The sequence below is a fragment of the Vigna unguiculata genome, chromosome 7 (genome assembly GCF_037176805.1).
Source record: "Vigna unguiculata cultivar grain cowpea cultivar isolate G323 ecotype 2 chromosome 7, ASM3717680v1, whole genome shotgun sequence".
In the NCBI taxonomy this organism is placed as follows: Eukaryota; Viridiplantae; Streptophyta; class Magnoliopsida; order Fabales; family Fabaceae; genus Vigna; species Vigna unguiculata.
In genome coordinates this window covers 45,803,490-45,818,995 of record NC_140798.1, presented here as the reverse complement: position 1 = coordinate 45,818,995, position 15,506 = coordinate 45,803,490, and the positions used below count along the sequence as shown (strand labels likewise).

Here is a 15,506-nt window from a genome sequence, read left to right as displayed (position 1 = left end):
TTCATGTATTCTTTCTGAAAGTAAAGTTACAAAATTATTGATCCAAGAATTTTCTCTTTTCAAATACAAATCTAAATAATATACAAACTTAAATGAGTACGAACTTAAGCGAATATTTATTATATCCTCCAATGTTATTAAAATTAATTTAGTCTTCCTTAGTAATAATAATATTCTAAAATTTGGAACCTAATACAAGATATATGATCATAACATATTTTTAAGTGGAGAGAATTAATTTTCTTATTTTGATTATAACAATGACAAAATCATAAAAAAATAAAAAATATATATTCTACTTAAAAACCTGTTTGATTAAAATTGATTATCTTCCACTATAATAAAATACGTTCAAACTAGGAGAAAGATGAGGTATTAAAGAAAAAAAATAAATAAAAGAGGGAACCGAGTCTAGCTTCATTAAATAAGTGATTTTCGCGATAAATAAACTCAAATGTTTAAAAAGGTTTAAGATAAAATATATTTTAGATTGATATTTTATTTTTAGTCCATACAAATATTTGGGTTGATTTTTAATAGTTGCGTCAAATTTAGTAAGTAATTTTGTACATAACAATATGTTTGACACGTCTATTAACTGTATTCATTATTTTAGTATTTCGTGTTGTTATCAATTAAATTAATCAAGTACATCGATATATATTTATTTTTGTTAAGCATTTTGGTTATGATCAAGAATAAATTGGTATCTATTTTTTTTTAATATTTTTTAAAGGTGGGTGAATAAATTATTTAAATGAGTTAAATATCAAAATAATAGGAGAACTACTTTTTTTTTCTCAATCCAAATAAAAGATAACAGCTTGAGTTTGTATAAGTATTCAAATTAAAAAAAAAAATTCGATAACAAGTAAATCTAATTAGTATACAATACCTTATATATATATATTTGCAAAGATATTTCGGGACCACTTAATAAAAAACATTGATCTTATTAAAGGAATCCATTTAATTTTGATGACCAAAAATAAAGTATCCAAATTTTATAGGACCAAATTCATAGATTAAAAGTGAATCAAATTTCTTTTGTCTCGTTTGTCTTTGTTCAATTTAGTAAAATTATTTATATTTAGGGTCCAATACCAGAAAAAACAAACTAAAATATAGTAGAGAGAAAATCCTACTTAATAAAGTATATATATATATATATATATATATATATATATATATATATATATATATATATATATAATTATTAAAATAAAGTAGATTGTTCTACTTATTATATTTTAGTTTGTTTTATCTAATAATCAACGTGGCAAAAAAAATCATAAAAAAATATACAGCTAAAGAATTGCCAATTTTATTATAAGTTGATGAAGTTTTTTTGTACCATGTAAAATTAGCAATTCAAATCAATAACTTTAACATTTTTTTTTGTGGTTATAAATTTAGGGAAAGGGATGTTGAACGTATTTTACTCTTTAAAAGAAGTACACATGTCCTTCACTTTCTTTTTAATCAAATGGGTCTAAACAATATTATACTTTTAACTCTTCGAGTAAGACAATGAAGAGAGAAAGCAAAAAATAATGTTTTTTAAATAATATACTCTAAGCCATTTAGGTTGGGGTTACGTGTATAGACTTTGAGAGGCTTCTTAATGGGTGCACACTAACAAAGAAAATAATGTTAATAATATTGTTTTAGATGTCTTTTTGCACAACATTATTGTCATTTTCCAAACCACGTACAAATTCCTCAGCTTTCGCCCTATGATTTAATTGCCTGCGTGGGGGAATTAGTGTGTTGAATTTTACTCAAGAAATTAATTTGAATTTAACTAAACTGGATTAAAAAAGATATGTATATTTTCAGCTCTTCTCTTCTAATTTATTCCTTGTTATGTTTTCAGCCTTCTGCTAAGACTTTACTCAATACAATTCAAACAACCTTTTTTTTATCTTTCTTACAATCTGGACAGATAAAAATAACCAAACCATGTCTATTATTTCTATTAATTAAGGGTGATTTGTTTTTCTATAATGTTGTATTTGCATTTGGAAAACCACATGCAACACTGCTTCAAACGTTGGATTAGGTTGAAGAAAAGAATTGTCCAAAAGTTTTTGGTTTGTGATCATGATCACGTAATGTTTTTTGCATATAAAAAAAAAAAAAAACACATGTTAAGTTTTGAACTTCACCTACTGCACTCAACTAACTCACAATAATTTAAATTTTGCACCCACCAGTGGTTGCCCATAAATGTTCGTAATACACTTTTCTGCTGAAGTTTGTTTCAACTATCTGTTTATTTTGGAAATAATAAGGTGGTTAGTTTGAAGTAAGAACTTCACTTCACTCCCTTAATTCATTCACAGTTGCTTTGGCAATGGCAGCTCACAGACTTGCTCTCGTAATCGAAAGCCCTTCAAAGGACGATGAATTTCTGCTCCTGAAGCAGCGACGCCCTCCCAAATTCCACGACGAAGAATACGACTCTTTCGTGGATTCTGATCTCTGGGACTTGCCCTCGGCGCCGTTAAACCTGCTGCCACCAGAGTCAGACCCACCGCCTCTGGTGGAAGTTGCTCCCTCTCATGCCGAATTCGAGGACTTCGATTTGAGGAAATTCGATATCCGTTCGGCACTCAACGAGGTAGTGTTCTTAAATTTTCAATGTATCGAGTCTTTGCGCTTTGGTGATGACGAATTTGTGTGAAACGATATTCCGATTAGGTGTTTGGACAACTAGGGTTTGGGGGAGTTGAAGGAGGAGGTTGGAAGTTCCTTAAGTATGTAAAGGAAGCTGCCTTTGGACCTGATTCGCCCGTTAACACAGTCTTCATTGCTGGGAAATTGGTAGCGGTTGAGGACAACAACTCTATAGGTTTGCTTGTTCTCATGTTTGTCTTTTGCACTTCTCATCATCATCATCATTACTAAAATTGTTTATTCTGGGGTGATGTATGAATTGGGTTGTGTGCTATAAATTTATTGTGCAATTATATTGAATTTTATCTGTGCCCATACCTTGGACTGCCTCAAGATGGTGATGCTTGTTTGTTTATCTCTGTTCAGCTAGTTTCTGTTGCTCTGTTTTGTTTAAATTAGATTAAAAACTAACGTGAATTCGTACCGGAAGGATCCTCGCTATGTGAAGGTGTGAGAGATGGTCATCGTAGGCAGCCTTATCTTTGCCTATGCAAAGAAGCTGTTTCTGGATTCAAAGCTTTGACCAACAAACAACTGTCGACATAGACTAAATTTTAGCCCCACCTTTGTTAAATTAGATCGTTGAGAAATTGTTCTGTCTAAGAAAATATGCATTTTTTTTCTTCTTTTGAACAGAACTTGGAAAGCTGAAGGGTGTTTGTGTCTGTTACTCTGTTACTTTGTTCGTTATTTGTGAAAGGTTAACTTCCTCTTTCATTTGGATTTTGGATGCGTTGCTAAAAGTTTTGATTCTCAGCATATGAAACAATCTTCCAAAGCAGCATAGTTTATTTACTGGTTATATGTTTACATATGCATGAGGTTAGAGATGATGCTAACGTGAACACTCAGCTTCACCTCTTGTTCATAAAATTGCCTCATCTATAACATTACATTATTATATATAACTATCATCCTTTTTGTTTTTATATTATTCCAATCATTAAACATGCATAAAATATATAATCTTTGTGATTTATTCCATGAAATCATTTTAGGAAGTGATGTTTGAGTACCACTTAATCAAGAAACAAGTGTCAGAGATAAAAAAATGTTGATAGAAACAACTTTCACTCTCAGCACTTGTTTGTATAAAATTATAATTGGTATATACATCTGAGTTTTCATAAGTTTAATTTAATAATGATTTTCAATTTGAATATGGTTTCACTCTCACCACTTGTTTGTATATACTATGTGTGTGTGCATAAATACATACTTAGTATATTTGAACATATCGTATTTTATGTTTTATTAAGATGAGACAAATCGTCATGTTGGATACGTGTATAGTATTCCTCCATCATAGAGCAAGTGTTTTCTCCGTGGGAGTTTTTCCCGTTGTATACTTTTTGTGAGCAATCTAGCTAGTTTGAATGAATCACAACCCATTCTCTAATGCAAATGTATACTTTCAAGCACCATTAATCTATCTTGTTTTGTTCATTTTTAAATTTCAATTGTGTCAATAACATTTTTTAATTAATTTTAGATATTTATAAATCTATTCAGATTCATACAGATGGATGTCTGTCCAAAGCTGTCTTAACTGGATCCAGGAATTGAAACCATGTGGAGATCGGGTTGGACCATTGGTTGTTCTTGGTCGTATAAATGAATCATCTTTTTCTACAAAGTGGGAAGTCCCACCAGCCATAAACCATCAGGTTTTCTTTCTTTAAATTTCCTCCATTTCCTTGGTGGGAGCATATATTATTATTGAATATTGGGAATTACAACTTTTAAATAAATAGGGAAGCTGTGATACTGGAGAAGCTGTAGTTTTCTAAATTAGGGCAAGAATTTAAATAAACTGTAAAGCCACTTGTTTTCAGTGGCTATTTTGAAAGATTTTGTCAAATCAAATCTCTGGGAGCAGTAATTTTCCAAATGCTGTCATGGCTTGTCAGTATTGCATCAATAATACACCCCAGACCCCACTCTAAAACATTACTTTTTGGATTTGTTTTCCTATGTTGAGGCAAGGCTCTAGCACTGAAATTTAGCATATGTTTAGTTTACTAGATTTTCACTGCCCTTCTATATCTTCACTGGCAAATCTGCTCAGTCACTTTGTTAAGTGCTTACGGGTTAAAAGGACAAAAGCATTCTTCAATTGAGTAACACATACGGTTAATCTTCAGCAAGTCAAAACTTTGTAGTCCAAGAACATAGCTGTATCTGGATATCTCTGTACATAGAAAGGAGAAAGGGGAAGCTGGCTTTTTATCCTTCAAAGTCATTATTTTATAATCTGCTGCAAAATGAAGTTTGTTTTCATTTTCAGGAGTATCCACCTGGTGTTATCATTATACCTATGAAAAGTAGGACATTAAGGCCTTTTCACACCACAAATTTGGTGGTGTTTGCACCTGAAAATGTTCCAAATAATTCTGAAGAAAATAATTTTGTTGTAAGTGGAGATGCACTCATAGTTGATCCAGGATGCCTATCTGAATTCCACGTAGAGGTATACTTCCAGATTTCATCTAGCTTGTGCATGTAGTCCATAGCATATGGCCTTTGATTCATCTTATATCCAGTTTTCAATTCCATATTCATGTTATGGGCATTTCAGTTTATACTTGATCATACTGAGTTAACTGTTTCTGCATTTAGTTTGATGTTACTTATGCAAAAGCAGAAATAAGTCATTTGTTTGAGTGTAATGACTGTAAGTTTTTTCTACTCTAGTGCAAGTCATGTGATTTTTGAGGAATTTACATGGAGATATATGTTTGATGTTTCATTCCCCTCCCCGATATATACCTTCTATTATTGGTTGATTTCTTGTTTGGCTTTTGAAATTTGGTCTTCTCATCAATTAAATCTTAACATGTCACTCTGTAATGATCAGCTAGAGAAAGTTGTTAATGCTTTGCCAAGACGGTTAGTGGTCTTTGTCACTCATCATCATCATGATCATGTAGACGGTGAGTCTTTATTTAACTTCATTGACTTATGCTTTTTAAGGTAGATTGTGCTACCAGTATAGTTGGTGAATGGTGAGGTAGCAATGATAAATAGTCATTTATACATTGTTAGACCTTAAAGCTAAATTAGAACCAAGAAGCAGCAAAGATATAATCTTATAATTGTTAATTTCCCATGTAAAAATCATTACTTGTTCCCCTCTTCTGGTATGATATTGACTGTAATGGACATACTGTTGTATTTCAGAAACAAACGTTTCAAATATATTTTTTCACCCTTTGTGACAGGTCTCTCAGTTATCCAGAAGTGCAATCCTGATGCTATTTTGTTAGCCCATGAAAAGACCAAGCATCGCATAAGCAGAGGTTATGTTGTTATTTTCATTTCAATAATGTTACATGTGTACAGTTTGCAACTTGTTTTTTTCTAGTTTTACATTGGATAATTTTTTCCTTAAGCACTTATAGGAGAAGAAAATAAGGAGGTAAAGTGGATTAAGCTTCTCCTACAAGTTAACAAATCAACTATGCCCTAAACTTTTACAGAAACACTTTCATTTAACTTCTCCAAAAGCTCTTGTCCATAAGTTTAGTTTAGTTTGATTTGTGGAAGAAAAAACACAAGGCCTTGTTATTTTCTGTTCCTAAAGGGACATGTGGGGGAATTTTTCCAAAAAATGCCTAACTTAATAGTTTAAAACTAGAACCGATAAAATAAATTTACACAACTAGGAACTAAATTACGCACATCCATGGTGATGCAAGATATATTATGTATTCGTGTTGATATTTCATAAAAACCTGGGTTTTGAGTAAAAACTTATGAATCGACTTTCATATGAACTTTAAAATGGTCACATTAAAGGTTCAAAACCCAAACTTTTGGTATCAACTTGATTAATACTTGTGATTCATGATAATTGTATTTGTTGCTATTTATATGTTAGGTGAGAGATGCTAAAGGATATGCTTGGTGTAGTATTATGCAATCAGGGTCTTGATAAAGTTAGTGAAATTTCAGGACAAGAGAGCAGAAGCAGTACAGCTGGTTGCATGTTTTTGGCGTCTTGGATCTTATTTTCTTACAATTAGACCCCAAAGATCAAAATTCGAACAGATTGTTTGGAATCATTAAAAATGGATTTTTGATTTGATTAAGAAACCAATTCCCAAGTCATTTAAAAAAAATATTCGCAACTCATTTAAAATATGTTTGGAACGTGTTACACATAAATTTAATTCATTTCATTCTCAACTTCCATTGCTTATTAGAATAATAGAATTTCTCCCTCAAAAAATCTAATTAGTGCTAAATAATCAATCCAAATCATTAAAACTAAATTTGAATCAAATCCACTAATATTCCATTTGCACCTGATTTGAGCTAATTTCTAAATGTACACAACACTTGTTTTCAAAGGATTTCAACATCTTATCCGTTTTGGTTTGATACTTTCCTTACAAATATATCAATATGCTTCCAAATTATGGTTGCAGATTGACTGGAAGTGAGTTATCCTTCACCGAAAATTTTTCCGTCATTTTCATGCATATTTTGATGACAGTGCTATAGGCATTCTTGTGTTGCATATTGGAGTCAATTCACAATTAAATTTGTTATTCATATATGTGTATATGACTACTGATATACAGTTCTATTAAATTTATATTTCATGATGACAGATGATTGGTCACTTGGCTATACCTCAGTTACAGGGGATGAAGACATTGTCATTGGTGGTCATAGATTGAGAGTAATTTATGCACCGGTACTTTTCACCTGCATAATCCTAGTTGGCTTGAAATATCTTGTCTTGATCTTATTTAAGGCACACCCACTATTTTAAAAGATTTGTATGAGATGCACATTACAAACCATTCAAGGGTAAATTTGAGCAGTTAAGCATATAGGAAGATAAACTTGAATAATGAAAGGAAATAAAGAAATATATTATTAATAACAATCATGCTATCACATTGTCAACTCTTCTATTTTTAACAACCACATTATCTTCAGAAGGGAAATAAAATCTGATGGAATGAATGTGAAGATTCTAATGACTTTTTTAACAACCACATTATCCAGTTAAATTAAGTATTACTTTAATTCTTAACGGAGTTTTTTTGAAGTCATAAGTATGGTGAGAACATATTTGTTCTCCATAAAGATGCTTTCGTTTTCTGCAAAATTTGAAAATTATGTTTGGTTCAGGGACATACAGATGGCCATATGGCACTGCTTCATGCAAATTCTCATTCCTTGATTGTTGGTGATCATTGTCTGGGGTAAGATTCCGTGCTAGATAATAGATAGTAAGTAAAGAAAGTTTAAATATCATGGATGGAATCGATACACTTTGAAAGTTCATATGTTTCATGTTTTTACTCATATTGGGATGGTTGTGAAACTTTCATTACATTTGAATGCTTATCATTTGAAATAATTTCTTAGTTGGGCTTTGGACTTCTGTTTTGTAGATACTTGAAATTGTAGTAAACTATTTTACTTTTAGAGTCCCGATGACTTTTTTGAAGTGTATGTCTGTGCTGTATTTTTTCTAATTATTACTTACATTTTTTATTTAATAAAAAAATAAACAAATATTGCATGTTACACAAGTTGGTGAACTTTCTGAGTTTATGAGATGATTGAAGTTAGCTCATTTGCTGTCTAGAAGTCAATAAAGAGTAAATTATCTACTTTCAACTTTACTCTTTTCTTTCTAGTTAGTGAATTTAGTAAAGACATAAAGGAGAATCAATCTGCTAGAATTACCTTCATCAAAATCCTCTTGTCAAGAATTGATGAGGGAATACATTGTCTACTTAGTTCTAATGCAGACAAAGAAATGGTTTGGCATGCTGAATTTGTGTTATTTTATCCAACGTTGAAGCCATCTCATTTCCTCTCTGCAGTTACAATTATTTCAAATACCTACTTATATTGAAGTTCTTTTGATAATTACTCTGTTAAATTATTAATTTATTTTGTTTCAGTCAGGGAAGTGCTGTGTTGGATGCAAGAGCTGGTGGAAATATGTTTGTAAGTGCAAAAAGACGTCATGTTGGAAATGCATATTATACAGTTTAAATTATAGACTAAGATTCGCTGATAAGAATGTTGAAGACTTGGAGTAAGACCCATTATTCTGCATTTCTGACAAAAGTATCTCTAGACCTAATGGGACAGTTCCTTTGAATGAGACTGTCTTTTAGGATCCAGTTCCCGGTAGTCTAGTGCTATCATCATTTTGCACCCTTTTTCTATATTATTTTAGTGACAGTAATAATTTAGTAGTTGGCTGCTCTTGTTGGAAAGTCTGAACTGACTTAAAGCAATCACCCTTAGCTTATTTTAATTGTGGTTTATGAAAATTCGTTAGCTGTCTCATATGAATACCTATAGAAGGGTTAACCTGGAAGGCAGTGAAGTATGAATGATTGTAATTGTCATCATTCCCTTTCTGTCATGCCAAGTCTCAAAACTTGTGTCATTTGACATGGTGCTTCTGTTAACTCTCAAAGTCAGCACTGTAGAAAAATAACCTTTAAGAGTTGTTGTGTTTATCTCTATGGATGTTACTTTTCATGGCACTAAACCTTTTCATACCCAGCCATTAGCTTCATGGGGAGAGTAATCTAGAGGTCAGCAATTGTTGAGTCATTACCTTTTCTTATGGTGCAAGATTCTCAAGACTCCATTCTTGAAGAAGATACCACTGAGGAAGCCATGGACGAGGCAGGAAAGGTAGATCAATTCTATGGGAAGAATTATCAAGGAGAAAGAAACCCTCTCTTGTCTTGTAGATAGTTTACTTGTTCCGTGCATTTAATTTGTAAAATTCTATTGAGGGTTTGTTCTAAAGTGTTATTAATGACCAATCAATTGCTTTGATCAATTGGCTTGAGAGGAAGGACACGGAAAAAATCTAAAGTACTTTCTTGGGATAGAGATAGCCTATTCCACACTAGGTATCTTTATCTCCCAAAGGAAATATGTACTTAGTCTTGTCAAAGAAACATGTAAATTGGGGTGCAAAACATTCAAAATTCTCATTGAGCAAAATTACAATTTTGGAATTGATAAGGAAAGTTCAACAATAGAGAAGGCTCAATACCAAAGAGTAGTGGAAAAACTCATTGATTACAAGTGTGGTAAGTCAATTTGTGCATAATCTTTAACAGAGATTCCTCGAACAATAGATGAAATTCTTCAATTTTTGAAAGCAAGTTTAGATAGAGGACTTTTATTCACAAGAGAAGATACATCATATTCATGGAAGTGTATACATATGTAAACATTGCAAACTTTGTAGTTGACAGAAGATCCAGCTCAAGGTATTGTGTTAAAGAAATCGTATGATATGTTGGAGTAAAAAAATACAATGTAATTGCTCAATCTAGTGTAGAAAAGAAGTTGTGACCTATGACACACACTATATCTGTTGTATGTTTGGTGAACATACTTGATTACCTAAAAATAAAGTATGGAGACCCTATGAAGCTGTTTTTTATAATAGTTAAACTATGTGCACTGCACATAACTACTTACAAAAGGACAAATCAAGCAATAAAGATTGATGGACACTACATCGAAGAGAAGCTGGACAATGGTCTAATAGCTACAACCTACACCCCTTATGGGGCTTCATTGGTTGATGTTGTCACCATGGGACACCCTATAGTGAGATTCCGAGAACTTACTAACAAATTAGGATTAATTTATATCCATTCATCAACTCGAGAGAAAGTGCTGTACATGCAATAAAATCCCACTGTGTATTTGTTACTGGGTTGATTTGTTTTTCTTTCCTACTTTCCCTACTTTTATTAATACGTTTAGTTTTCCTTTTTCTTTAGTAAGTTTAGCATATAAAAAGGTATAAAAGCTTGTATTGTAAACACAAAATACATTAAATTATTCTTTTTATAGTTGAAGTTGTCTTCCTAATATAGTGTGCTTGGAGGGAAACTAAGGGAAGGGGAGTGGATTATTTCTTAATCCATTCTCATCCTTTGTTAGGAGGAAACGGAGAGGAGCAAAATTCCTCCTTATTCAAAATTTTCTCTATTATGATATCAAGGGAATTTAGAGAGGAGGGGAGATGATTTATAAATTATAACATTTATAGTGTATTGACCAAAACAACACTATTTATATTGTGAACTCCAAAATTATATGGTATTAAAGTAAAATAATTTTAAGATCCCTCTTCTCTCCCTGTGAACCAAACAAGAAAAGGTTACTTTCCCTCTCTTCCATTGAAATCCCTCCCCCTCTCTCAACCAGACTTAATACATAATGTCTAATTAAAATTTGTCCCCTCCCTTCTTCACTCCATTAAAGTCCCTCCCCTCCCTTATAGATATGTGCAAAGTACAGTTACATCTCTGGAAGTGTTCCATGCATTGGGAAATATGTCTGTCTTCGTGATGCACCCCATAGCATCTTCACCTTCAAAAGAAGGCAACGTTTTTCCACTTTGCAAAACAGAGGAACTTATTTGACAAAGTGGGAGTGGAGTATGGTACTGCTTTTGGTGATCCCTGTGATATCAAACTAGAGAATGATGTTTGTTGGTGCTGCAGCTGGAATCCATCCTGCACTTCAGCTTGTAAAATTAGGACTTGATCTTAGTCACACTAGTCATCAATCGGTTGGGTTGTATGTTCTTTCTGTGTCATGTTATGTGAGTGCACCGGTTGATCTTGTCCCATGAGTAATAATACTTGGTTTCTCAAACTTGAACTATTAGTGGGCAACACATGTCTCTTGGACATCCAGTTGACCATTCTAATCAGAATTCGTATTACTAGGAATTAATTAAGATGGAAATGCTAGAAATTATGTGCAGAAGCTAGAGAGAGTTCTTTAGGCTCATAAAAATCAACTGTATTCTCCATATGATCCCATCTTATTCCCTCCTCCTTTATCTAACGTATTTAAAATTTTCTCTTTCTTTAACCAACTCTAACCTCCCACTAGAAATTCCCTCCTAAGGTTGTTCTAAGCACTTTGGCATCTAGGCTTATGTGTAGAGACTGAGAGGCTTCCCAAGAATAGTAGGCCTGGGTTCCCATAAAAAGTACACTAAGGGCATCTCTGATGCAGGAGTCATAACTAAGTTCATAAGTTTAAGCTTTAGATCTTATAAGATATTCTTACTAGAAAATGCTGATGTCGCATGAAATTTAAGACTCTGCTTGGATCATAAGAATAAAAAGAGTTTATTTTAGTTTTGAAAACTTAAACTGTAAATAAAAAATTATTAAAATGTGGGTCTTGTAAGACCTTTGCTTTGAAGAAAAAATTGCAAGGTCTTAAAAGTGATGTAACACAGTGAGACCCACATAAAGTTAAATAAGATACCATAGTAGGACCCTTGCATAGGAAATGACATAACAAATAAAATGAAGTTAATAATATTTGTTTTTTGGATGTCCTTTTGCTCAACATAAAGCTGCCATTTGCAGGAGTACTTCCAAACCACATACAAATTTCTGGAGCTTTCACCACATGCTTTAATACCAATGCACGGGAGGGTTAATGTCTGGCCAAAACAGATGCTGTGTGGATATCTAAAGTAGTGATCATATATTACTTTCTTCCCTTTACTAGATAGCTTAATGTTGATATCTTATGTCAGAGTCGACAACTAGGTGGATTTTTATCATTATTTTCAGGAACCGCAGAAATAGAGAAGCTAATATCCTGAAAGCAATTGAAGGTGGAGCAAAAACTTTGTTTGACATTGTACAATATGTGTATTCTGACGTTGACCGTGGTGCCTGGGTTGCTGCATCAGCAAATGTGAGGCTCCATGTGGATCATCTAGCTCAACAACAGAAGTTACCAAAGGTAATGACTCGTATTTATTTGAGAATCTTTAGTATCTGTTGGTGAAAGATCCTTGTCTAAGATTGCAGTCCTAGTCAGCTTTATTTGCTTAGTTGTTGGCATTTTAATATTTACTGCATGCTCTGCGTCTCTCCTTGAAGTCTCTTCCCTGAGTATTTTGGTACATTCTCTGGGAGTATCATTACACTACTCAAATAAGACTGTGATTTTTGAGATTATGCCTTTAGATACTGTCAAAGTGGTTTTAATTTTGAATAAATCAAGGTAAAAAGTGTTATTTTGCTAGAGAAAATAAGTTAGTTTCTGAGTTTATTTTCCATGATCAATAGTAGTTAGTAAAATCATGAAGCAGGGGATGGAGCCACTTGTAGTCTGATAATTACACTACTTTAGAGATAGTACAATTATAATATAAAAAAGTTATATTAAGAAAAAAGCTTGATGCGATGTTGTATGCACTTTTTCAGCTCCTCTTCTTTATTCGTTGTTTTGTTTTCATCCCTTATGAGCAAAATAGCCCTTTCTCATCTGACTTTCTTTCTAACCATGTAAAGAATCTGGTACCTGAAATGTCAAATAGCTCTGATCAACGTGGACAGAAAAAAATAACAAAACCTTGACAACTATTTCTAATAGGATAATGTTTTTCTAGAATGTTGGATTTTAGTTAGGGAAATCAGACTTAACTGCTTCTAACTTTGGCATTAATTACTTTCCTCCTGCATATCAATATTTATTGCTTTGTTCTTATATGATTGATTAGTTTGAATGGCAGAATAGTGCATAATTCATTGAATTGCAGTTTTACCATTTGTCTTGAGAAAATTGTTCAACGTAATTTGATAAGTGTTCCACATTGAATGAAACTTAGACAATTTTTGTGAGAATGTGCAGGATTTCTCTCTGGAAACATACAATTCCAGTTTGGTTACATTTGTTGACAATGTGGGTAAACTATAATCGTGAAGACCTGCATGATTGGCTGGGTGACTGTCGATTAGTTACTTCAATTGCATTTTTTTGAGAAAAATGAGTCTATCCTCCAAGTTGTTTGCGTTGAAATAGCCCTAGATAACCCTAGATAACGGGAACTCTGTGCAAACTATCCCTTGTTTAATAACTGAGGATAATGACTTGTGAGATTGGCTGTAATTCTTTCATGGAACTGACAGAACATGCTCTCCTTTAGGATTTTTCAACCCAGAAGTTCAAAAATACCTGTGGGCTGCATTTTTTATCTCGATGGATATGGGCTTACACTAGTGGCAGTTTATTACATCAAATAGGGAGGTCTTCATTTCTTATTGGGGGTGTTCTTGTATGCACTGCTGCATTATACTATCGAAACAAGTTCGCTAAATAACCAGGTGTATCTCTGAGAGAGTCATTTTCACTGTGATGATGGGGAAGTGGGATTGCTTAATGGCACAACATGTATGAGAAGGAAGTAGAGTGTAAATTGTGAGCTTTGATGTAACATGCTATTATATTATTGGAAGACCACTTCCAGACTTTAGAGGCGTTTGAGATGTTCTCAGCGAGTTTGTCGTCCATTTACTGGAAAACAGTTTTAATATTATTTTTTGTGCAATTTGCTTGAATAGTCTAATGGTTGAATCTTGTTTGCAGCATCACTTACCCAGTTTCTTAATTTTTTTTTTTAAAAATGATCCATTTTGATAAATTTAAAAAAAAATAAAAAATTCGAAGTCAACAAGTGTAGAAAAGTTGTCATCTCCTAACGAATAGAAAACTTACGGGAACATTTACAAAGTTCATAGTTTAATAATTATTTATAGTTTATCTTGCTAAATTAAAACAAACATTTTTATTATTGAATGTCTTATGTCTTATTTACGAAGTTAATTTTTCCATTTAATTTTGACAAATTAACTTACAAAAAGATTTTTGTTCTCTATCTTACACTTGGTTATGAAAAGGTTTGTTCAAATACACACTAGTAGCGTGTTTGGATGGACAAATTTATACAGTAATTTATTTTTATCAAATAATTTAAAATTTTACTTTCAGAACAAAATATGTTATTTGGATAATAAAAGTTAAAATAAATTTATAATAATAATTATGTTATTTAAATTATAGAAATTCAAAGTTAGAGAGAGGAAACAACGATACAACAATTAAAAATACCAAAGGATGAATAGAAATAATTATTCTAAACTCCCAACAATAAAAACTGATAGTGACAATTACAGAAAATGATACAAATAATTTTAACCCAAAAAAAAATTATGTGAGAAGTAAAAGATCACAAGTAAAAAAAGTAAAAATAAATCAATCAAGTTCCACGTGCTTCCAATTCTAATGCTTAATATGAAAAACAATATGCTACAAATCTCTTTTCAATTTTGAGCTCAATCAGAAGCTAAAATCGAAATTTGAAAATGTTCAATAAATATATAAATTAATGATTGAAAGTAGAGTTGTCAAAATGGGTTGGAACCCGCGGGCCAACTTGACTCACCACGGGTTTGGACCGGGCGAGTTGAAATTTTTTTACAAATTTCAATACGGGTTGATTTTTTACCCGATTCACGCAGGTTGAACCCGTGGTGAGCCGGGTTGGCTCACCAATCCGCAAATAAAAGGGTCACATAAGTATTTTTTTTTATTAAGTTGGGTTTTACATTTGGGTCATGTTAGGTTTTTTTAGCCAACGCATAAATAACTTGTATTTTTTTATTTTGGTTTGTATTTGGATTGTATTAAAGTTTATTTAAATTTTAATTGGAATTATAATTTAATTTTGACTGAAAAAGAAAATAAAAAAATTGTATTTTTTTTAATTAAGTGAACTCGTGAGCCAACCCGTGGTAAGCCAGGCCATGTTCAAATTTTTTGGCTCGCTAAAAGGTGAGTCGGGTTGGATTGGCTCACTAAATCATCAACCCGTGATGGGTCGAGCTGAGTCGGGCCAGGTTACCTATTATTAGTGGCAGATCTTACTCAATATTTGTGAAGATGCCAAAATACACTTAAAATTTATATATTTAATTATGGATCCGTAAGATTAT

The 15,506-nt window shown here is 32.4% G+C and overlaps 1 protein-coding gene across 4 annotated transcripts; it reads left to right on the top strand.

The window, feature by feature from the left end:
- Window positions 1-2,213: 2,213 nt before the first annotated feature.
- On the top strand, window positions 2,214-14,074 carry LOC114190180 (Metallo-hydrolase/oxidoreductase superfamily protein). Of its 4 annotated transcripts, none has more exons than XM_085675859.1 (12): window positions 2,214-2,623; window positions 2,704-2,854; window positions 4,192-4,346; window positions 4,967-5,149; window positions 5,537-5,612; window positions 5,901-5,978; window positions 7,296-7,381; window positions 7,825-7,898; window positions 8,610-8,655; window positions 12,087-12,196; window positions 12,273-12,471; window positions 13,661-14,074. In XM_085675859.1, the coding sequence occupies exons 1-12, from the start codon at window positions 2,357-2,359 to the stop codon at window positions 13,832-13,834; spliced, it is 1,599 nt and encodes a 532-aa protein (XP_085531985.1). In that variant the 5' UTR covers window positions 2,214-2,356; the 3' UTR covers window positions 13,835-14,074. The 4 variants fall into 4 exon arrangements, with proteins under 4 accessions (XP_085531985.1, XP_085531986.1, XP_027934776.1 ...); XM_085675860.1 differs by having other exon boundaries at window positions 2,215-2,623; window positions 13,366-14,074; XM_028078975.2 differs by having other exon boundaries at window positions 2,218-2,623; window positions 12,297-12,471.
- Window positions 14,075-15,506: the final 1,432 nt, after the last annotated feature.

Coding starts and splice junctions, on each gene's coding strand:
- LOC114190180 (XM_085675859.1), top strand. CDS start 2,357: ATGGCAGCTCACAGACTTGCTCTCGTAATCGAAAGCCCTTCAAAGGAC. Junction 5,979..7,295: donor CAAGCATCGCATAAGCAGAG/GTTATGTTGTTA, acceptor TCATGATGACAG/ATGATTGGTCACTTGGCTAT. Junction 8,656..12,086: donor GAGCTGGTGGAAATATGTTT/GTAAGTGCAAAA, acceptor TGCCATTTGCAG/GAGTACTTCCAAACCACATA.